This window comes from Hyaena hyaena, unplaced genomic scaffold, assembly GCF_003009895.1.
Source record: "Hyaena hyaena isolate Hyena2069 unplaced genomic scaffold, ASM300989v1 scaffold_465, whole genome shotgun sequence".
Lineage (NCBI taxonomy): Eukaryota > Metazoa > Chordata > Mammalia > Carnivora > Hyaenidae > Hyaena > Hyaena hyaena.
In genome coordinates, this window is record NW_024081097.1 from 1,008,395 (window position 1) to 1,031,411 (window position 23,017).

Genomic DNA, 23,017 nt, shown 5'->3' on the forward strand with positions numbered 1-23,017 from the left:
TGGTGAACCATGGGCACAATGCCTCCAAGCCACAGGGGCTTGCTTTAATCAGAGAGACAATTGAAACAAGTGTTCTTTTTCTTTCTTTTTTTTTAAAATACAGCCATTGAAAAGACGACACATTAAGAAATATGTAAACACTGCAGCTGCTTAATTACAAGTTGCACTGCTTGGTTTAGTACCTATGCACTCCCAGGTATGGGGACCTTTAAAGGAGGGGCGGGCCCTCCTCTCACTTCGACAGTCGCACAGAGAAGTAAAGAGAATAGGGGCAGAGTGAGAGAAAACAGAAGACCTGGCTTGTGCACAGCTCCTGAGAGAATAAAAGCAAATTCTATCTTCTAGTTCTCCCAGAAAAAATGTTTAAGATGTTAGGAAAGTTGGAAAATGAATTTCGGTTATCATTTGGGAGGCAGAGGAACTAACAGTTTCTTTCTAGTTAGAATACCTGCTATTATGGGAGGCACACCAGAGCCTAATCTCATGATCTGGAAAAGGCAAGGAGCACACCATCTGCCTCCCCCATATCCTTAAACTCCAACCTTGATAATCCAGGGGCAGCTGGATGGGTGATCCTCTTCCCATGAGATTGTCCATCGCACCTGAACTCGGGGTCTGGCATGGGGGGAGCCACCTTACTTTCCGTGGTTCTGCTGTCCCCAATCTCTACTGTCATCCCAGTGTCTTCTCCCCCCAGTCTCAGTCCTAACCCGTGAGCCCTGCCCAGTCAGAGGCTCACGACTGCACTGATTTCTGAGGAAAAGAGGAGTCCCCGTTTTCTACACGAAAAGATGACAAAGGAACCAAACCCCCTGCTTTCCAAATTATAGAGAACTCAGACCCCCAGATATTGGGCTCATTGGCCAGTGGGGTCTGGCTGAAGGGAAGGGAGGCCAACAGGTCATTTCCAGATGAGGCAGAAAAGGATGTCAACACCTTTACTCCAATAGGCCCGAGCACAGTGCAATAGAGGGAAGGTCCCCTCTTCTTTAGCATAACAAGAATACCCACAAGAGTTTTTGTATGTTTGTAAATAAAAACATCAATGGTCCTAAAGTCTGGTCAGTCAACTGGTGAAGGTGAAGACATAATTTGGCAAGCAGAATTATTCTGAAGTTGTGTAGCAGGGTCTTCTGTTGAGGCTCTCCTCTCCCTCCTAAAACTCAGAGAGTGAAGAGGTGTGGGCAACAGTAAGAACAAAACTTACAAGCCCCACTTCCCACAAATTAAATAAAGGGAGAGCAAGGAGTGATGAGGATCCATTCTTAGGGAAGCAAATGGATCAAGCCCTTCCCGGGATCTCTTAAAGAAAACACATGCCCTTGTCTGGGCTTGCTGTGGCACACAGCAGTACCCCAGAGCCACTCAGCCCTTGGGGCTGGAGAGTGCAGTCATGGGGGGTGCAGGCAGACTGCCACCACACACAGTCACCATACTTTGGGCTCAGCCTTCTGTGTCCAACACTGCTGCCATCCATGCATGACACTAACCCCAGGGTGTCTCTGTGCCCAGAATTTCTCACAGGTGAGGGGACAATAGCCAAAGGCCCTTTCACAAGCTTCTGTTCCAGGACGTTACTGACAGGAGTCCGCAGAAGATGGAGAAGGGAGGTGCCTGGGTCCCAGCAGTGAGAGAAAGGCCAGAAAGGAGGTGGCTTGTGGAAACTTCAAAGCACCACATCCAAGACTCCCAAAAGAGGTAGCTTCCTGATCTTGAGTCTCCCCTCTGCTATTTAGGATGGGGCAGGCCCAGCTTCTTCTGCCACTACCTCAGACACAGCAGAGGGGAGAATAAGACAGGACTACCCTCCGGCCCCACTGGCAGCTCAGAATCCCAGGGACATGCTCAGATCCTGTATGGGGAAGCTCAGAGACCCAGGAGCCAAGGATACCTACTCTGTGCTCCCCTGTAACATGTGAGGCAGCCCCCCATGGAAGGCCTCGACAGAAGGCTCTTTTCCCTAGAGAGACCAGCTACCAGGATGTTACCTCTCCCTGTTCCCACATCAGCCGCAGAATCTCAAGGGGACTGCCTCCCAACCCAAGCCCCTTAGGTTCTTCAGAAAAAAGAATTTAAGTCAAAACATGATTTGTTTTCAGGTTGCAAGTAACGGGTCAGTTGAGCATCACACCGTCCTCCCCTCCCCCAGCCGCTGGTGTTTGGTAGACGGGGGTGCTGGGTGGAAGCCCAGCAGCTTCTTGGCCCTGGGGGCCTACTGCCTGCTGTTGTTGTCAGATAGCTGGCTGGGGTTCTGCACCTCACCCAGGGAGGTTGTGCCCTCGAAGCGCTGTGAGGCGATGGCTGCCTGATGGGACATGCTCTTCCGTACAATGTCACCCTTCCGCCACAACACCACTTCCTGCAGAATTGGGAGAAGGAGGCAACACGATACTTTGAGAGGGAGGCACAGGGGTGGGGTTCCCAGAGGCTCCAACTTTTCCCAGGAATCTTAGCAAAACTTCGGCTCCTCTCTCACCAAAGATAGGCATTGTCCATACCACCCAGGGCTCTTTCTGATGCTGTGGGCAGGAAGGGCAGAGTGGTCGCTGGGCCTGTGAAAGCGGGCTCGAGGTGTCAAGTAGGAGCCCTCATTCTTGCTGTGGGATTAGTCTCAGTGAACCAACAGGTAGCACAGAGACTAATAAACTCTTTCCCCTGTACCATTCTGCTTAATCTATTAGAAATGGAGCCTGATCTTCACAGGGATGATGCCCTTCCTGTGCTGCCTCTAGGGCAGCCAGGGGTCTTGAGGAGGTACCTGGGCCTCACCTGCTGTTTGAAGTAGCGTCGTTCCTCCTCGTCTATGAGCACCAGGTTGAGGTAATAGCGCACGGAGAACTTCTTATTGATGTCCCTCATGGTGGGGGTGAGCTCGTAGCCCGCCAGGAAGAGCCGGATTGGGATGGACTCTCCTAGAAGGGCCAGGCAGGAGTTAGAGCAAAGGGCAAAGTGACTCACCCTACCTTACACCAAGTCACTCCCTGCCCACAGCACGGGAGGTGCCACCTGAGCGTGTCATGGCACACTCAAGGGAATGCTTCCGGCCTTTGGGAAGTTGCATTCTGTGGCTCAGTGATCTGCTGAAGCAAAAACGTGACTCTGCAATTCGATTCCAGGTCCTGTTGCATCTTCTCTCACTGTCCCGACATAGAAACCAGTAAGTATGAACAGCACAGGATCCTACAGCCAAGCATCTTTTGATTATATGTAATGTGTCCAGTTGTTGTGTTTTTACAAGTCAATTGCCAAGCCCCAGCTAACTCATCATGTCACCCAGCAATTTCAATACCACCTTCCTCCAACCTAAATGGTGTATCCCCTGCAAAACACATCCCACTCTAAGATGGATTGGCCACAATCCAAGGGTAGTATAATGGTCTTAAAGAGAAAAAAATCCTCACTCTGGTCCCAGTTCTCCATTAAACAGTTATATATGACTTCTGAGGAAGTCTATTGCTTTCTCTAGACCCTAATTTTCTCATGTGGAATATTATGGGATCGGACTACATGATATTTTAGGTCCCTTCCAGCTCTAACACTGTGCCTTTCCTAATTTAAGAGAAATGAAATTAGGGCAGTAATTATACTGAGAAAGGCCAAACCTATAATGTAGTCTAAAGCTAAATATAAATGCACTTTTAATTATCTACTGTTTTGTCTTAATTCTCAAGGGAAATGACAAGTGGGTCTACTTGCACAGCTGGTGAAAAAAATGGAACATGCAGAGAGTCAGGAGAGTTCAGTCCTATCCCCCACCCCCACAAGGACCTGGCATGATGACATCCAAGAACTGGCTCTCATCGTCCCCTCCTTCCACATGGAAGACATTAGAATAAACTGAATAAAACCTTGGCATCACCAAGCACTTCTAAATGAAAAAATATATTCTTCATCATCAGTGGCTGCGGGGCCAAAAGAACATACATGATTGCTACTCCCAAATAATCACAGATTCCCCAAATAACAAAGCTTCCAACTCCATTCATTCCAGATGTAACGTAGGCTCTGGGATGGGTGGGGCGGGAGGGGCACTGTTTCTGTGTTATTCCAGGTGCTGTCTGTGGCACCTGGTAGTGCTGGCCGAAGTATGTGCACTTGGTGAATGAATTCAGAGAATGGGTCATTTAATAAGAGGTAGAATTAAGGAATAAAAATTATTATTCTGCATTAATCTCTTGCTCCCTGGCAGCAAAGAATGTCAGTAGGAAAAGGTGGTAAAATGTGCAAACCATCTATTAAATCAGTACTTTTCAAGCTTCTGTTGTTTTTAAGAGGTGTAACTCTTAAGATGCAATCTCCAGTACAAGCTCAATATATAAACGAGGCCGAGGTAGAGTTCTGGGTGAAAGTGAAGAAGGAACCTGAAGTTCCACATACCCAGCTCTCCTTTTCCTCTTTATTGGGATCCACAGTGAACAATTAGAGATGAGAAATTATAGGTGAATAAGCAATCTTACTTCAGCAGTAAAACCCCCTAAGCGCCTCTACAATTCTTCGTGGGGACTGGGAGAACGGGGAGGTGGCTACAGGCTTAGGGGCCGGACGCTCACCTCTCACGGGCGCCCCGTCCATGATCTCGTACTTGGCTATTGTGTCGTTCTCATGGTACACATTGGGGCCTGTGCCTGTCGTTTCCCGCTTGATAATATCTATCTCCATGTGCTTGATTTTGATTCTCACCAGCAGGAAGTAGATCTTCCCTACAATGACATCTTTCAAGTGGTATCTGGGGAAGAGAAGGCAGAGAAAACAAGATGTGAATGCAGCAGCTGACCTGTGCAGGTCTTCTGGGTTTCAGGAGAGGGGGCGCCACCATGCAGGCTGACTAAAGATGGAGTCATGGTGCACACTCACCCATTTTCTCACCGCAACTACCCCTGCGGAACGATTTCCCAGTATGCTCTTTACTTGAAGCACAGTCACCTCTATCCCTTCCACTCTTCCATATGCAAGTCGCAGGACATTTTTCTTGCATGTTACATGCTCATCTGATCTATCTCCCCAGTATTTTAATTCTGTTTATGCATTTTGTATTTGTGTATGTGTTGTCTTAGATGTCCTGATATGTGGCAGTCCAGCCCCACAAATGCAGGAACCCAGTCTTGCTCTTTCTCTCTGAACATCACAAGACTTATGGGAACTGTCTTGGTAGCCTGCAGCAAGTAGCTTTGTCTGCTGTGGACATGACAGGTCAGTCCATGCGTACTGCTCCATGGGTACCTTCTCTCTGGGCCCTGCTGACATGGCTTGCGCTCTGTGAACTGTTGTAATTTCGGCCATTCTGCACAATGCTTTCTGACCTTTCAAGCTTTTGAGTCAGTCTGTAGTACCAGTGGTCTGTGTGTGCACGTGCAGGCAGAGGGGAAAATCTTCAAACCTGAAGCTCAGAATCATGGTATGTAAGTTTTGGCAGGGACTTTAGAATTTAACCCCTTTATATTACAGGTGAAGAAAAGAAAATTCAAAGAAGATAGAACCCCTATCTTGAACCCCTGGTTCAAACCTGAATCAGATTGGAGTAAGGGACAGACACAGGTATAAATCCAGGTGCCTAATTTCTAGGATTGTCTTCTCCTCTATTTCATTCTGCCTTTTTGCTTACAGTCTAACTGGGAAGACTGCAGACATTCTCAGTAGATAACCTAAGAACACTTACAAAAGCAAAACTGAGACCACTTGCAGCATTTTAGAAGGAATGCTGAGAGAGCATAGATTCTAGGGGTTTTTCAAATTTTGAAAAATGGAACATTTCTTTTTTTCTAAAAATTTTTTAATGTTTATTTTTGAGAGAGAGAGATAGAGCACAAGTTGGGGAGGGGAAGAGAGAGAGAGACAGAGAATCCAAAGCAGGCTCCAGGCTCTGAGGTGTCAGCACAGAGCCCAACGTGGGGCTTGAACCCACAGACCTCGGGATCCTGACCTGAGCTGAAGTTGGACTCTCAACCAACTAAGCCACCCCAGCGTCCCTAAAAATTTCTTTATTCTAAATGAAATCCTGCGTGGAAGCACTAATGCGTGACAAATATAAAAGTGTCACTCCTTTGGAGGGCATAGAACTCTGGTTCCTGGCTCTTCTTTCACTTCATCCTTTCTGTGTTTGAAATCCACTAACCTGTTCCAGGACTCCACTTTTCAGATGAGTAACCTGAGGCAGAAAAGTGCCTTACCCCAAGGCACCCTTAATCTTACCCCAAGGGCAATCCTTAATGGCAGAATAGAATTAGGCTCTCGTTAGACTATGTGCTTTTGCACAGCACAGCCTGCTGAGAGGGCAGGACAGGTCTGAACATCCAGTCTTTGATGTCATGAAACAGATTCTCTGACGTGCCTTTCACATACCATGCTTCGTCTTGAACATATTGCTGACTGACAGATATTTTGAGCTCCTACAAGGTGGCACTGCCTGGCAACCACCCCTTTTACCAGGTGGCTGGAGTGTTGGTGGGCACACAGTTTTGCTGGCTCCTTTCCAGAGGGCCCCAAGGGCCCCGAGACTGTGAGGAGAAAGGGGAAGAAGGCTGTTTCCTGATGTGTCCCTGCCTGGCCCATATCAACACCCCCCAGCTCACCCCACCCCATTCCATAGGTGGGACCAGCAAAGTAGGACCCATTCTGGGTCAGAAGTGGGTCCAGTCCAGAGGAATATGCCAGGCAAAAGAATATGCCTTTTGTCCAAGGAAAAGACTATGCCTTTCCCTCACCCCTGTTCTAGGAAGCATATATGTTGCTAGTTTTTTTTTTTTAAAAAGACCTGTTCCTTTCCTTCACAGGAAAGCCAACTGACTCAGCCCCTGAAAAACAGTGGGTCTGATGTGAGGATCTCCCCATGAGACCCCTAGTTAGAGACTCTAATTTCTTTCTTTTAGCTCTCTGTGAATAGAAATACATTTTTACTTTGCATGTTTAATTTTCAAATGTTTTCAGGAATGTATTATACTGAAAAGAAAGATGTCTGTGGTACATTTTTGAGGTATCAGTAAGTTTTGTGATTTATAAACACTTAAATAGTTTCGTGTTCAGACAGCAAACATGATTTAAAACACACATGGCTTCCTAACCTGCCAGCTAAAATTTAAAGACCTTTATAAAATGGTGTTCCTTGCTCTAATTCGTTTAAGCTCAGGAGGAAGCAACAAAATGTGGCCAGTGTTTGGTTTCTTTACATTTATTTGTAAAGACATATTGTAGATCGGACACAAATGAGAACAGGAATGGTATTCTGAGATGATTCATGGTCACCAGTAGAAGCCAAGAGCTGTACCTAGATCCAAACAACCTTAAAGTTTGTTTAGCTTGACTCTGAAGGACAGTGTAGGGTATTTGACTTAAATATACCTTTTTAATTGCAAACATTTTAGTTTAGGTAAAATGAAGTTTGATTTCCTGGTCTACCTTTCACCAGCCTGGCACATATATTCACGGTATCATGTCAGTGACCATGTCACTACGAGGCAGCCAAGGCTAAGATTCAACCAGTTTGCATTCTCATTAAGTCTTATTAACCTCCCTTAACAGTTCACAACTATGAGGCCCCAGATACTTACTTAGACTTATTATACTCGAACTCAATGTGCAGGCAGTCCTCGATTCCCACCTCCATCTTAATGGAAGAGTTCAGCTCGGGATATGTGCTGAGTGTGTGAACTACAATGTCCATCTCTTTGACAACATCATTGAGACGGCGGCTGATAGTGGCTCGAAGGAAATACCTGTAGGAAATAGATGTGTTGTGAAGGAACACTCCTGGCTTCCAGATGCTGCCTTGATTTGCCCACTAAATAGACCCACTGGAGAGAAGCCCTTATAGTGGTTAACCTTTGGGGCTTTGTATTCCTTTGAGAATTTACCTCAGTGGACCCTCCTCCCAGAAAAACTAACAGAAAAGAACATATGCACTTATAACACAAAATTTTGAAATTATAGCTCCACGGAGTTCAAAGACCTTCCCTCAAATCCCTTTTCGAGCCCATCCTCTGAGCTGAGAGCACTGCTCTAAATAAAAGTGGTTTCTCTGCTCTATACTCCCGTATCAAGTTATCCTAATGCCTTTCATGCCTCTTACACTGTCTACCATGTATATTTGTGTACAGGTGTTAGCTTCTTCAACTAAATCCCAGCTTTTCAGGCACATTCTTCTATTTGCATGCCTGTTTACTTAACAATATTCAATCAATAAGCATTTTCCAAGTCCCTCAAGTTAAATAGGAGGGATAGGGAATGGAGAAAGTCAGCTCTTAATTCAGCAAACGTTTATTGTTTGGCATAGGATGAATACGATACAGCCTCATGGGAAGCTCACAGTCCACTGGGGAGGGTGGGTCAACAAACAGAAAAATTAGAACACACAGCAAGTCCTATATTAGATAGAGGAAGCAAGTGCTAGAGAGATAGAGAAAAGGGCACGCAGGCAGAGCAGACCTTACAAGTAAAGCAGCAGAGGTGGGAGAGGTCCTGGTTTGAACAAAGAAAGTCTCTGGCTGAACCATGGATCCTTGGGGACGTGCTGCTGTGGTAGGAGACAAGTAGGGAAGAATAGAGAGACAGGCCCCTGAAGGGCTTAGTAAGCCAAGCCTGATGTGTCTAGTCAGCCCCCCTAGCACAGCCGATCCCCAGCATCCCTGTCCCCTGGACTTATTCTGTGCTAATACCCAGTAAATGGAGGAACACCCCTTCAATATCTTCTCCTAAATAAAACTTAGATAATCTGCATCACCTATCAACTGTTTCTGGAGAAAGCTGCTCACCAAAACGACTGCACATTTCGGCGACTCTCCTCTGGGTGGCCCTGACCAATGCTTGGCAACCCTTTTATTCATCTCAGTAACTTCTGCCACATTCCCCAAGACTTCTTTGTCCCTAACCCTTTTCTAATTTCTCAGGCTCTCAAGCCTCCTTCCTGTCTCTGTGGGATTCACAGGTTTTACTCTACTGAGAAGAGGAAGGCCACGTCAAGATTTCTAATCCTCTCCCTTCTCTGCTTTGTGCTGTTTCTAACCCAGGGCTTAAACACGCTTCTGTATTTCTGCCCATCCTTTCGTCCTTCCAACAGCATCTCGGTCTCTCAAGACCTTTCTCCTCCTCCATCTGGCAGAATGACTTTCACTCTGGGTGCACATTATAATCACCCTGGGGGTGGGGAGGGGAGCAGCTGCCCAAATCCTGATGCCCAGGCAGAGCTGACATGTAACTGCTTTGCAGAGGGACACAGGTGTCAACATTTTTTAAAACCTCCCAAGTGATTGTAACATGGGAGCCTTGATCGAGAACTGTCTGGCATCTTCATTCTTCAAGTTTTCCAATTTTCTCAACATATCAAATATTTCTCCAGTAAAGTCCTCCTCCTTTGAGTTTATACAAAGTCCCAAGCTCAACAATCCGCAGTATTCCAGATCTTACACTCCTGACCATTCTTCAGGGACAGCTGTAGCTTCTTTCCGGTCACTACTACTCACCCCTGGCTTCTGTCTCCACCACCAGAAACTGCTCTCCTGAAGGTAACACATCCCCCATCCCGCTCCCACCCCACCCCCAACCCCCCCGGCCTCAGTTTCTAAATCCAGCGGTCTTTTCTTTCAGCTTGTTTCTACACTGGAGTGTACATACTTCCTCCTCTTCCTTGAAATGCTCTTCCTATGGTTCCACAGGAGGGCTTTACGCTGCTTCTCCTGCCCCCCCAACCACCCTCTTATCCCCCAGTTGCCCCAATAGGTCCTGCCTGGGCTCTTCTCCCTCAGCTCTCCTCCTTGAGAAATGTACCAGCTTTTACCCCTGAGCAGAGGACTTTCAATTGTGCATTTCTCTGTCCTGAGTCCCAGGCTTGTATTTCCAACTGTCTAGTGAACTTTCACGCATTTTGCCAGTGCTGCAGGCTTTATAATTGGATGAATCATCTTAACTATATATTACCTTCTCTTCCTGATAGCTTGTCTGCATCTCCACTCACTGGTCAATTCTGTTGATATCTTTTAAATTCCTCATTTTCTGCCTGTTCCATTGTGTCTGCTAAGATAAGACGCTTAGGACCTCATACTAGCCTTCTAACAATTTTGTCTCTGCACTCCACCCACTCATCAAATATTACGGGTTGATTTTAAATTAATTGTCCAAAAGAACCACTCCATCACTTAAACACTAAGAGGAGTCCAGAACAATCTTTTCATGTTTTCCCTCTGCCTAATAAGATACAAACCCTTAATCTGAAACTGACACTTATAAATTGCCCTTAACTAATTTTCCCTTCTTGGCTTCTTCTCTTTCTCAGCATGAACCCTGAAGTCTTCATCTAATTGGACAGCAACACCTTTTTCTCTTTTATTCACTGTGTGTGTGTGTGTGTGTGTGTGTGTGTGGTAAAATACAGAAGGGGTTCAGAGTATGCCACTCCAAAATATGCCACGCTGGCATAAGGATTATATTGAGCAATAAGCAGCAGACACAAGAAAAACTCTCTGCACTCCCCACTCTCTAGCAGGAAGAGCAGGACATTCTTAATCACCAGAGACAACTCTTATCAGCCCAGAGACTACACTAGAAAATTCTATATAATAAGTCTTACTAAACCAACTCTTACCTTCCATTTGTTTTCCCCATATATTTACCTTCCCAAAATTTGTTGCCCCTAAAAGTTGACAGCCCCTTTCCTTTGTTTCATTTGTCTGTAAAATTCTTCTTCTTCTGTTAAGATGCCTACATAAGCTTTGAGCTCTAACCACTCCTTTGCATGACTAAAGGACTAATCACTGAGTTCCCTGTGTATGTACAATGCACCTGTGACTCAACTGGTCTGCCTTTCTCTTGCCAGCCTGTCTCCTGTCAGTCTGATTTGCAGAGCCTCAGCCAGGGGACCCAAGACTGACAGAAGAAAAAAACCTTTTTGCTCCCCTACAATACATATAACAAAATTTAACATTTTAATCATACTTCAGTGACATTAAGCACATTCACATTGTTGTGAAATCATACAGTATTTGTCTTTGTATCACTGGCTGATTTCACTTAGCATAGTGTTTGCAAGGTTCATCCGTGTTGTAGCATATGACAGGGTTTTCTTCCTTTTTAGAGGTGAATAATATGCCACTGTATTTATATTCATTTATCTGCTGATGGAACTCAGGTTGGTCCACCCGTTGCCTGTTGTGAACAATCTGCTATGAGTGTGGATGTACACGGATGTCTGAATCCTTGCTTTCACTTCTTTTGGAACTCCTGGATCATATGGTAATCTTATTTTTAATATTCTGAAGTATCACCACCTTCTTTTCAACATCTTTCTTTCTGACTTAAAAACATTTTTAAGAGCAAGCCACTGCAAATACTAAATTAAAAAAGAGTAAGTCCCACAGGCAAATGTAGGCGACAACTAGATAGTCTCCACTGTTGTTGCCTTTTCTGAGTGCAATTAGGAAACACTGTCTTTAGTTTGGGTAATGTCAGTGTTTAGACCTCTCTGCAAAGATTGAAAAAGAAGAGCCTACAATCACTCTTCTGATGGAAGGGAGACCAGGGAGACAGAAGAAGATGAAAGGTCTTGCTGTAGTCTGCACCATCCAAAAACCAGGACTTAAGGTGATAAAGCTTAAGCTTTAAGCTTATGCTGTCTTAAGACAAAATCAAGACCTGGAGGCAGGTGTTCAAGGTGACAGAGGATATGGCTTTATTCCAGTAATTTCACATCTCAGATTATGTCCAAGAGTCTAGAGCTGTTCTGGATTTTTTTTTTTTTTTAAATCCAAGAAGCCCTGGAATCGGTCCCTGTCCTCAGAAACTAGAACAATAAAAACAGTCCCATGTACTTAAATTGTGTTTATTAGATTTTTAAAAACCAGTGTTATATTTTATTCTCCTGTCACCCCAAAAGGTGGAGGACACACCTAGAATTAGAATCCAAATCCATTATCTACTTTTCAAGCAAGAGCTCAGATCCCACTGCTGCTGTGTGGCAGAGCTGGACCGAGGACACGCATGTCCTGATGTGCAGCCCATGGTGTGTTGGCGACAGTGCATCCCCAGTGTATGAAAGCTGACTACTCAGTTTTCAGAAATATTATAATCTGTTTGTTATAAAATTTTATAATCTGGTTGTTAAACGTAGCAATTATTTAAAATTATCTAAACTCAAATGGATTCCATTAAAAACAAAGGTAATACATACTTGAAACTTACTGCTTCTTTTTTTAAAAAATTTTTTTTAATTCATTTTTTTAAATGTTTTTATTTATTTCTGAGAGATAGACAGCATGAACAGGGAAGGGTCAGAGAGAGAGGGAGATACAGAATCTGAAGCAGGCTCCAGGCTCTGAGGTAGCTGTCAGCACAGAGCCGTGGAGCTCGAACCCACAAACTGTGAGATCATGACCTGAGCTGAAGTCAGACGCTTAACCAACTGAGCCACCTAGGTGCCCCCAAAACTCACTGCTTCTTAATAATTTTGCTACAGTTTATGATTCTCTCTGCATTAAGGGAAATTAACTTCTAGTGTATAACAGTAATGCTATGTAAACATGGTTACTGTACATCTCCCCCCAACTCTGTAATCAGGGACCTCCAGCTGGGAGCTTGAAATTGGCTATAGTAGGAATATTTACCCTATAGGAACTGACAAATGCTACAAACTAGGGCTTTTCCTCCCAGAGAGCCCGTTGTTAAACATTTACCAGCACACCACTGCTTTCAGCTCTCTTCCTTCTTGATACTCATACAAAAAGACTCAGAAATGTAGAAGCTTCAGGGGCGAGGGGTGGGGGTTGGGGGGGAAAGAGCAAGACACAACTTACCGTAGCTTCACATTCTGGCCTGTGTATGACTCATAGGGCTTCTCCACGTGGGTGAATTCAAAGTCGAAGGCCTGTGATTGGCTAATTTCTCCGGGCCGGGCCAAATCCTTCACCAGGGACACAAACTCATGGTGGTTCCCACGGTCATAGTAGAGCTCTGGAGAGAGAGCATCAGCCTCTGCTACCGGACCCCGAGCTACACAGGGCTTAACAAGGGGCCTCCCAGGCTGCAGGATTTCTTCTTCTGAGAGGCCTCCCCCCAAAACAAACTCCCCCCCAGCCTTGTTTTTGACTCCTTTTCCTTTCCTAATCCCACTTCTTCACCACATTCTCCATATGCTGGTCTCCTTCCCTCCCCACTTTCCAACCACTTCAGTTTTATATAGAGAAATTCTGTGGCACAGTAAAAACCCAATATAACCCTGCTCTAGCACATCAGGCTGGTCCCTTAAGAGATATATTGGGGGAACCGCTAACAAAAACACCACACTGCTTTAAAATTGCTTAAACATCAATTGCTTTAAAAATATTTCTAAAGCTCTTACTAACTTTTCAAAGCATATTTACAGTTATTTAATCCTATCTTCCTTATAATATCTTCTAAAGTACCTAGGACAGGCCTTCTCATCCATTTAACAGGGGAGGAAACTGAGACCTAGCATGGTTAAATGACTGGCTTAAAGTCTCAGAGTTGGCTGTAGAGCTGAGATTAGAGCAGGTGTCCTGCTAGAATGAATCTGTTTTTATGACCTGGTACAATGGGAGTAGTAACATAACCCACTTTGTAAGGTTCTGTAAGAATTAGAGGAAGAAATTCAGATAAAAGACTCAGAATAGTACCCAATAGATAGTAAATACTCAAAACATATTAGCTGTTGGCTGCAACTCTCCCTCAAGGAGGAATTCATGTGGCCAATCTGATGCAGAAGTTTTAACGTTACTCCCTCCATCTAAATTAGGAGTTCCTCAACTTCAGTGAATGCCAAAATCACTTGGAGAGTTTGTTAAAACCCGATTACTCAGCCTAACCCCTAGTGTCTGGGGTGAGGCCCAAGAATCTGCATTTCTAACAAGCCTCCAGGAGATGCTGGTCCCGTTGACCCAGGGACCACACTCTGAGAAGCACTGCTCTAAATTCATCCTTCTCTGGAAACAGTCCTGGCATTCGAGTCTTAATTATAAGTTCATGCTATCAACTTATCCTATATTATGTTAAAACCTTTGTACTCTGCTATATTAGTGTTAACTTCTCTATATGCATGGTCTTTAGAGATAAGGCCTATATCCCCAGGTTCCTGGCACGTCCTCAGTGCCTGGCTGTGCAGAGGGGACACTTAATACTGGCTGTGAGTATACATGGCCACATTACAGTCACGGTACCATGCCTCGAGCATTTCTTTTCTTTTTTTTTTTTTTTTTTTTAATTTTTTTTTTTTAATGTTTTATTTATTTCTAGGAGAGAGAGAGAGACAGCGTGAGCAAGGGAGGGTCAGAGAGAGAGGGAGTCACAGACTGAAACAGGCTCCAGGCTCTGAGCTGGCAGTCAGCACAGGGCCCGACGCGGGGCTCGAACCCACGAACCGCGAGATCATGACCTAAGCGAAAGTCGGACGCCCAACCGACAAAGCCACCCAGGCGCCCCTGCCTCGAGCATTTCTAGGCTCCGGTCCTATACGAGGCTACCAACTGTGATAGAGTAGACCAACTGGGAAAATGGAGCAGGTAGAGTGCACTTGCTGCTTCTGCTGTTGGCTGCATGGGGACAAAGAAACAGGTCCACAGAGAGGAGTGCCTGGGACAAGCACCTACCAAGCCAGCTCCCATACCTCCACAGCACAGCAGGCACTCTCTCTAAGGGATAACTGGAGCATCAGGGCAGTGGGGCAAAGAAGATGCATTTGCTCAAGTCTGCCACAGACAGCACAAAGTGTAAGCCCCTATCAGGACTGAAACTTTGGGCCCAAGAAATGCAGTGTCCGGCCCTGCCCCAGGGGAGAACCGGGCCCAGGAAGAGAAAATGGTTTCAAGCAGTGCTTTCAGTCTGAGTGCAAAATCAACCCCTTGCTGTCCTATGAGCCGTTCCTGACAAATCGATTCCATAAGGAGCCTTTTTTCCCCCAGGCAGGGAAACATCCTAAAGCACAGTGGGCTCTGTTGTTAAGATTTATGCAACTCAGGAAGGTAGCAGCAGCAGCAGAGTGGTTAAACCCAAACCAGTGCTGCTTCTGTATGAATTTACATTGTATTCTGTGATTACAGTTTGTCGCTGATTTTCTATGCAGTTACACTTTGATCCACTTTGTATTACAAACAATCCATCTTCTCTTCCAAATGCTAAATGGAATCAGTAGCAGGTAGCATTCTGAGTGGCAAGTAATACTCCACAAAGTCACTACACAGGAGATGACACTTACAAACGATAGGAGAAAGGACAAGGAAAGGTGAGCAATCCCTTGCTTGTTTTAAAATCTAAGAACTGTATCTCCTCTGTCCCCCCCACCCCCCATTAAATGTAAGGAAGTACAGTGAGTAGGTGGGAAGAGCCACGATGACAAAGGCTCCTTCACTTACTCTCATGGATCTGCTGCTATACAAGTCCTTGTTGACAGTCCTGGAGCCTATGTGGGAACTGACCTCTTAACTGGGGGACCTCGTGTCTTAGCTCCCAAACACTGGATTCTGCCCGTAGTTTCTGGGAACAGAAGCAGGTAGAGGAGAGCCCCAGTGTACAGGAACTTTAAATGAGAAATCCCAGAGTCAAGAAAAAGATGGAAAGAGAAGGATGGAAAAATACACAGCTGTGATCACACAGCCTAAAGGCAACATGAGAAACAGAACAGAGAAGGACCGGAGAGCATTCAGAGAGCATGCAGACTGCCAAGCATCTGGGGATCCTAGCAACGTTCTGCCTGACCCAGCAGGAGCACCTGGCTGTGGCCACCTTTGGCAAGAGAGGTTCTTCCCTGCATAGCGTCACGTTCTCCCTAGTGATTTCCCCCCTGGACACATGTTAATACCAGCTTCTACATTACATGTCATGGAACAGTGGCCAGTGTGTGGTCTGAGTGGGGCTGGACTGGGCTTTTTAATTTATATTTTATAAGCCATTTGCAATGTTTTTGCAAACACTGTGGTGCACAGGGGCAGAAATAGCAGCCGTATTTTGGTATTCGCCAGAAAGTTTGGTTTTCTCCCACATAAATTAGAACAGAAATCCCAAGTCTGTTTTAGCAAGAGGTTTAAGCTGTCAAGAGACTATAAAAGGCCTGTATCTATCTCAAAGATGCAGGGGCAATTCATCCCTAGTTCTCCCCAAACTCCAAAGCCCTCAGCAACCAGCCATCTCAAGTTAAAAGCAGGAACTGGCTGTGTTTTTTTGTTGAGGTAACTTTCCTGTCTTAAGCCTCTTTCTCAGGCCAATAGGAGGAAGTAACTTTTGTAGTCGGGATGTTTTCATGATGAAACTTACCACCAACGGCTAAGGAGTGAATTTGCCGCTTTGGAAGGAAATTGAGCCAGCTTTGCATCACAGGGTCATCATTAGAGATGGCCAAGACCTGCTACAGGGCTGGAACCACATCTGGCCCAAGGTTCACACAGGTCTTGGAAGAAAGTTAAGTCAGCAAGTGCAAAAAGACCTCCAAAGAGCTTCGTCTTCATCCTGATTTTCCCAGCCACTATCTGCTGACTGGCAGCCTAGTCAAGATTCATGCTGGCCATATCCACTCAGATCTCCCAGATGCTGGAGCAGTAACAGCCCTGGGCTACCCATCCCCAGCGGGATGCAGATCTCCAAGGAACTCTAAGCCCTGCAACAACTCACTACTAGGCCTGAATCAATTAGCTTTTCATGGGTTAATGAACTAAAATACAGAAAGCCTTTGGAGATTTTAGAAGTATAGGCTTGACGAATACTGATGGGTTCAGATCCATCCAGTGGCATTACTTTTAAAAACTTTTTAAAAAATCCAGATATTGCTTATTTGGCTTTGGAGAACAGGGGTAATCATGTCTGCCCTCCCTTGTAAGTCTGACCTTCTAATTACCTTTGGTTTATTTAACTCCATTAGTCTCCAAGGTGGCCCATCTCTGCTTTATGTTCTGCATTAGAGTTCCCCCAAATGAGTGCAGCTGAAAAAACGGTCTCTCTTAACAATTAGAAAACTTCCTTCTATGCTCCTTATATACCACACTATATTCTTCTAAAAATGTGGGCCATTAGCTGCCCCAGTGATGTGGGAGATGTCTTCACCACACATTTGTTGATTTTGTTACAACAGGCCAAGCCATTGGAAAAAGTACACTAGGTGGAGGAAGAAACCCAACATGGCTCAGAAACTTACTGAGCATAACAGAAAATTATGCAACACAGGTGCATAAATAACTCCTTCTTAAACTCTCAGGGGACAACATTCAAAGTGCAACATCCAAGCAGTTGGTGTAGGACTGAGTGGATCACAACTTGTATTTTCTTACATTCAGGGAGAAATCAGCCTCAACTTGGTATAATAAAATGCTATCAATGCAAAAGCAAGTGAATTGACTCCCGCTTTAATGTTTCTGTACCCTCGTTCCTTCAGTGAAGATGCTGTATGCGAGTGCCTGTCGGTGGGTGAGTCGTCTTCGTTCTCAGTAGCCTGGAGTAAGGGCCACACCTAGTTCACCAAAGCCTTGGCCACCAGCACCAGCAGGAAGCCTTGTCTCTTAACAGTTAAGCAGCAAAGCAAATCTGCACTCTCCATTTCCTTCATTCAAGTAATTCTGGTTTATCTAGGAGGAGTTGAGGAAAAAATCCAGAGAACAGCCTTTGTAAATTCCTAGACCTGACCATGTACCGTTAGCAATTATTTATTGAGCACCTACTTTGTGCTAGCCACTGAGGCTGATTAGGCTGAGATTAGCCACCACACTGGTTTTCATTGAGGAAGCCCTGTAGAAAAACAGTGGAAGAAAGGCTTAAGTCATCCTAGGGAGGGTTGGGAAGGCTATCAGGGATATCATGTTTGCTAGAGGCTTTCAAAAGGAGTATGCGCCTTGGTAGAAGGTCATACCTTGCAGAAAGATGTTCACAAAGGGAAGATGCCAAGATTCTAAAAGGAACACATTTTAAGGAAGTTACAGGGGTGAGGATGAAAGGTAGGGGAGAGATGAGGCTGGGCAGAAAGGCAGGGCCACTCAGGAAGGAGCTGGGTACACTTCTGCCCTTCAACCAATAGGGAGTTGATGAGCAGAATTTTAAGGAGGGGACTGACAATATCAGAACTGCCTTTTAGAAAGTTCACTCTTACTGAACTGAAAGACAAAGATGAACTGAAGGTGAGGAAGGCAAAGGCAGGAAGGCCAGTTAGGAGGGGGCCATCAAAAGAGATTTAAAAAAAAAAAAAAAAAAAAGGCAGTAGCATTGGCATGGAGAGGAACCCCAGAAGAGGGATGTATTGAAGAGGTTTTGGAGAGCCAACTGGGCATGTGGAAGGAGTTAGTCCAAGATGGCTTCCAGATTTTTGCAGCTGAATGGACACAGGTGACATAGGCGACAGTGGAGCAAACAGGACAAGAAGCAGGGCTGGGGCTAGAGCACAGAAAGAAAGGGGTTTTGTTCTGGATGTGTTTCAAAGGGACCTACGGGGTATCCAGGTGGAGGTGCCTCCCAGGCAGTTGGATACACAGGCATGGAACTCAGTAGAGAGTTCAGATCAGGACAAAGAAAGATGTTGGGAATAATCAGGTTACAAAAAAGACACAGAAGTTACAAGTGCAGATGGGACTGCCAGAGCAAGTTATAGAGAAGGGACAGGAAACAAAAGTTCCTTTTGGAGGTAGGACCTCCAAAATCAACACTGAGATAGAAGCTTTTCCGAGTAGGGTCTGGGCCACTATGAGGAATGGGGTCCAAAGAGGTCGAATCCAACCAACAGCCAAATAGCTGTCTCAGCAAGGACTCTGTGTAGAGTCCCTCTCATAGGTTTTTACTTGTGCTAACATGCCTTTCAGAAGACTATGGAAGGCAATGACGGGAGACGAACAAGTAGACAAAGGGGAGGCAAACTCGGTCAAAACATTTCTCGTGGATGGTCTGCATAAGAATCAGGATGACTGCAAGGTGACATGTGTTAAAGGTCTAGTGCTTAGAAACTTACTGATGGGTCAAGAGAAAATGACAATAATCATCTTAACTCCCTTTTACTGTGTACCTGCAATGTGTTCCAAAACCTGCACATCGCGTATATTATCTCTAGTCCTCATAAGACCCTAGTAAAGACAGTGCTAATATAAACTGAGCCCTATCTAATTTAAATCACCCTGTCTGACCCTTAATCATGTACCAGGCTGTCCTTCAAATGAATACAAAGATGGGACATATATACTTTCATCAGGAGGAAAAGGAAATTAATCATAAAGATAAGAAGGTTAATTAAGTAAAGCACTTGATTTTCAAGCTGTGGAACTGCTCCCTGCAAGAAAGGAAGGAGGGAAGAAAAAAGAAAGAACCAAATCCAAGAGACAGTGGTTTACAAGACTGCTTTTGAGTTAAAATGGAAATCAACGAGGAAGGTAGACAGAGCACAATGACATTAACTTTCTTACTCCAGTACAGTAAAATCTATACTGTATGTCACTCATTCAGCCAGACCTAGGAACTCCACAGAAGCTCCACCCAGTTCATTCATAGTCAAAGAATGCAATGAAGGAGAAAACCACAGGACCACAACCTCGGCAAAGTTACTCACTAGCCTCGCTCTGGTGCCCTGAGGTCAGTAGACTGTCGACATAAATAGATCATACTCTGCATGAAGCAGGATCCCTTGACAGCTCAACATTATTCTCACTAGGTGATTTTTATCGCTGCCTTACAAGTAAGAAAGCCGAGGCCCAGAGAGGGACACAGCTTCCTCAAAGTCACAGGGTCAACACTGCCCACAATGCTCAGAGGCTTGGGAAGAGTTATCAAGGAAAGATAAAAGGTTAGGAGAAAACTTGGCAGGGCTGCTGTCCTGGGATTCAAGGAGTTAGACAAGAAACCAGGCAGGGCAGCCCAATAAGCAGCATCCACAACTTCTTTTCACTGGGACTAGAGGGAGGCCTTGTCCCTGTTCCCCAAGAACAGCTCATGTCGCACTGCTGGGGTGGGGTACATTCTGGTCATCTTTCACGTATTAATGAGGTATCACCACCTTCAGTAATGGCATAAGACACAGACCAAATGTGATTGTTTACACTTGTATTACAGAGCCAAAGAATCCATGCAGTAGCTTTAAAACTACTTGAAAATACAGATGCTTAAGTAGGCAAGGACTTCTCAACTATCTTATACGTTATGCTTAGCATAATATGCTTGGGATTCACCCTATATACCTAGTGGTCCTCTACTAGATGTGATTTTACCCTCCAATGGACATAAGGCAGTATCTCGAGACATCTTTGGGGTGCCTTTTAGGGATGCTTCTGGTATCTGGTGGGTCAAGGCCAGGGTACATATCCTGCTAAACGTCGTAGGACAACAAAGAATTATCAAGCCCAAAATGTCAACAGTACTGCTGTTGAGAAACCCTATCCAAGCTAGAGGCAAGAGAACAGAGGGTATGAAATTCACTCTTTAGCCCCCTCCTGCTACATAAAAGGCCACTCATATCCTGCATTTAAAATAACAAAAAAGTTTCCTACATGAAGAGCCAGTATTTGACCTGATTTCATTTTCTTAACTACCAGAAGCAAATATTTCAGCCAGAGCACTATCCACACAGACTCCTTTTCCCAGGATTCCTCCTACCTGTGCCAGTGTTTCCTGCCTCTGTAAAACTGGGAGAACAGATTCTTTGTTGAACTCCCAGGATGTGAAAGTATTTAATGAGCTTTCTCGGGAAGTCCTTAAGAACAGAGATATACATGCAGCATGTGCTATAGGGTATGATTCCTTTGACAGAAGGTTTTTTTTCAGCCCACAGGGGTATTTAATGTGAATACTACTCCTGACCTAATGACATAGACCATGCATTTCAGAAGTACCCGAAGAGTTTTTAAAAACACAAGACTTCAAATAGTCTTAGAATTAAAGACAACCCCACCTTCACTGGCAGTTCCCAAATCTTCTGTATTGTTACTGCCTTTTAGAGTCTAGTTTTAATTATTAATAATCATGTTTGAAGACTGTTAGAGCATTGAGAAATTTTGATCTTTTAATTTTGGACTTAGGAGGATCATTTCTTTGTAGGAAGAAAGTTCATCAACTGAAAACCAGCATTCTAATAAATCTTAGACACACAAGCTAAGTAGACAGGAAGACTGAAGACTGCAGGCTGCTTTCTCACAACACCCTTCCCTAGGTTTGAGACAGCTTTTTTCCTATCTCAAACATGAGATCAGAGCTAAGGTGAGACAGGAGAAGGGTGGCGAACCCTCTCCAACACCACATCTAAAAGAAAAAGTGGGTGGATGGAAATGAACTTAGAGAGGCACAGAGAACCAGCTTAACTTGGGTCTGACAGCTGTGGATGTCCAGACAATGGTAAAGCAGTACTGGACAAAGGGTTTCCCCTAACAAGCCCACCTGCAGCCTATGGCAGGAGAGCATCTCACTCGGAAATCCTGCAGGCAGGAAGCAAAGCTGAGCGGCACGTTGAAGGGACAGCTAGGGTATCCCACCCAGGGCAAGGTACCTACAACAATGAGGCTCTGGGCGAGGAGGCTCCCTGTCGTCCTCGGCCGCCCCCACCGCCCTCGCGGTGCGCTGTCACTTTTGGCAGGGAAGCTGGCAACGCAGAGGCTGTCGTCGGCGGGCGGGCCTCAAGACTGCAGTGGACAAGGGGCTCCGACAGGCCTCACCGGAGCTGGGCCCCGTACCACCCCGCTCCCCCTGCCCCCAAGTCGGCGCCATGGGCTGGTGGACGCGGCCCGGGAGGGAGGCCCGGGAGGGAGGCCCGGGATGCCCACTCACCGATTTGCCCAATGAACTCGATCTTGATGCCCTGGTGCTCCAGCCGCTTGTTGGGGTTCTTGAGTGCGAGGCTCACCTTCCCGGAGACCGTCTCTCCGTCGTAGAAGAGGAAATATTTCTCCTTCTTTCCGTCCTCCGTCTTGTGCTCGGCCCGCTTCCTACTCTCTGCATCGTTCAGCAAGATTTCCACCTCCACGCTCTGTCCGAAGCCGAAGAAGCTCATCTCACCGCCGGGCTGGGCCGGGCCGGTCTCGGTAAGACCGCTCCTCTTTGCGGGTCAGGAGCCCTAAGCGAAGGCCGGAGGGCTGGACGCGGGACCCAGCTCCGCTGCCAGACGGCGGGCGACTGCACTACTCCCGGCTCCTCGGGGAGGAGGGAGGGCCGGCTGTGGCGCCCCGGGTACCAGTGCACCGCGGCTCGCCAGTCCCCAGCGAGCCCGAGACGCCGGCGGCAGTAAGGGGCGAGGGCAGGCAATGCAATTGGAGGGCGGCAGTGCTGAGCCCGGGCGTGCGTGGCCACAGCCGCCCACCGGGTGGGGTGCGGCGCTGAGCAGCGCGGCGAGCCAGCCCCGGCCTCCGGCGGTGCAACGCACCGAGGTGCTTCGGCTGCTGCGGACGGAGGTGCAGAGGGCGGCGCAGTCCCCAGCCCCAACGCGCTGGAGACGCTGCACGCATGCGCTCGCCTCCGCCTCTGTCGGTTTCACCCCCCGGCTGCCGGGAGGTGTGCTCACTGCGCATGTGCAGTGGTAGAAAGGGCGGCCTGTCTTTCCCTTAGTTGACATGGCAGTTTCGGCGTTCATCCAGAATTCGGGGCCAGACGTCCCGTAACATTAAAAGAATCGCAGATAGCTTTTCTGACTAATTTTTCGTCTGTTTGTTTGTTTTCCTTTATTGGTTTAGTTCAATAAACGTTAGGCTACCACCCACTTTCGAATATGTACAACGTTCGAACGCTGTCTGACAGGGTAAAGGTAGCCCTTTGACACTCACGGGAAATGTCGCTTGATGGGGGTAAAGGTTACATTTAATACAGGGAAGATCCTGTTTCAAGTTCCCCTTAAAGCGTCGTCCCATCAAAAAACATAAGGCGAGAAAAGCGCTTTCAAGCTTTAACTTAATTGTCGACCCCCACTTTTAAAGGGAAACCTTAAGAAATCACCCCGTGGAACGTTGGTTCAACCTACAGTCCTCGGTCCTCCCCATTCTTTGCGCATGCGGCAGAACACTTTGCTCATTGGTTAATCGAGTGGAAACGGCTGGGCGCGATGATTAGTCGGTGGGAAATTCCCCCACCTTGTGATTGGTCCGCAGGA

General features: G+C 46.1%; 1 protein-coding gene across 1 annotated transcript; it reads right to left on the reverse strand.

Annotated features, from left to right (window-relative positions):
* On the reverse strand, positions 1–22,370 carry VPS26B (VPS26, retromer complex component B). The gene is made up of 6 exons (XM_039253778.1): positions 21,706–22,370; positions 12,774–12,930; positions 7,545–7,709; positions 4,551–4,726; positions 2,770–2,912; positions 1–2,359 (listed from the first exon to the last, which is right to left on the reverse strand). The coding sequence occupies exons 1-6, from the start codon at positions 21,926–21,928 to the stop codon at positions 2,213–2,215; spliced, it is 1,011 nt and encodes a 336-aa protein (XP_039109709.1). The 5' UTR covers positions 21,929–22,370; the 3' UTR covers positions 1–2,212.
* Positions 22,371–23,017: the final 647 nt, after the last annotated feature.

Bases quoted from the DNA above. Each gene is read 5' to 3' on its own strand.
- VPS26B (XM_039253778.1), bottom strand. From the start codon at position 21,928: ATGAGCTTCTTCGGCTTCGGACAGAGCGTGGAGGTGGAAATCTTGCTG. The intron at 7,710-12,773 runs GTAAGTTGTGTC...TATTTCCTACAG, and splicing joins GGCCAGAATGTGAAGCTACG to GTATTTCCTTCGAGCCACTA. The intron at 4,727-7,544 runs GTAAGTATCTGG...TCTCTTCCCCAG, and splicing joins TTCGAGTATAATAAGTCTAA to ATACCACTTGAAAGATGTCA.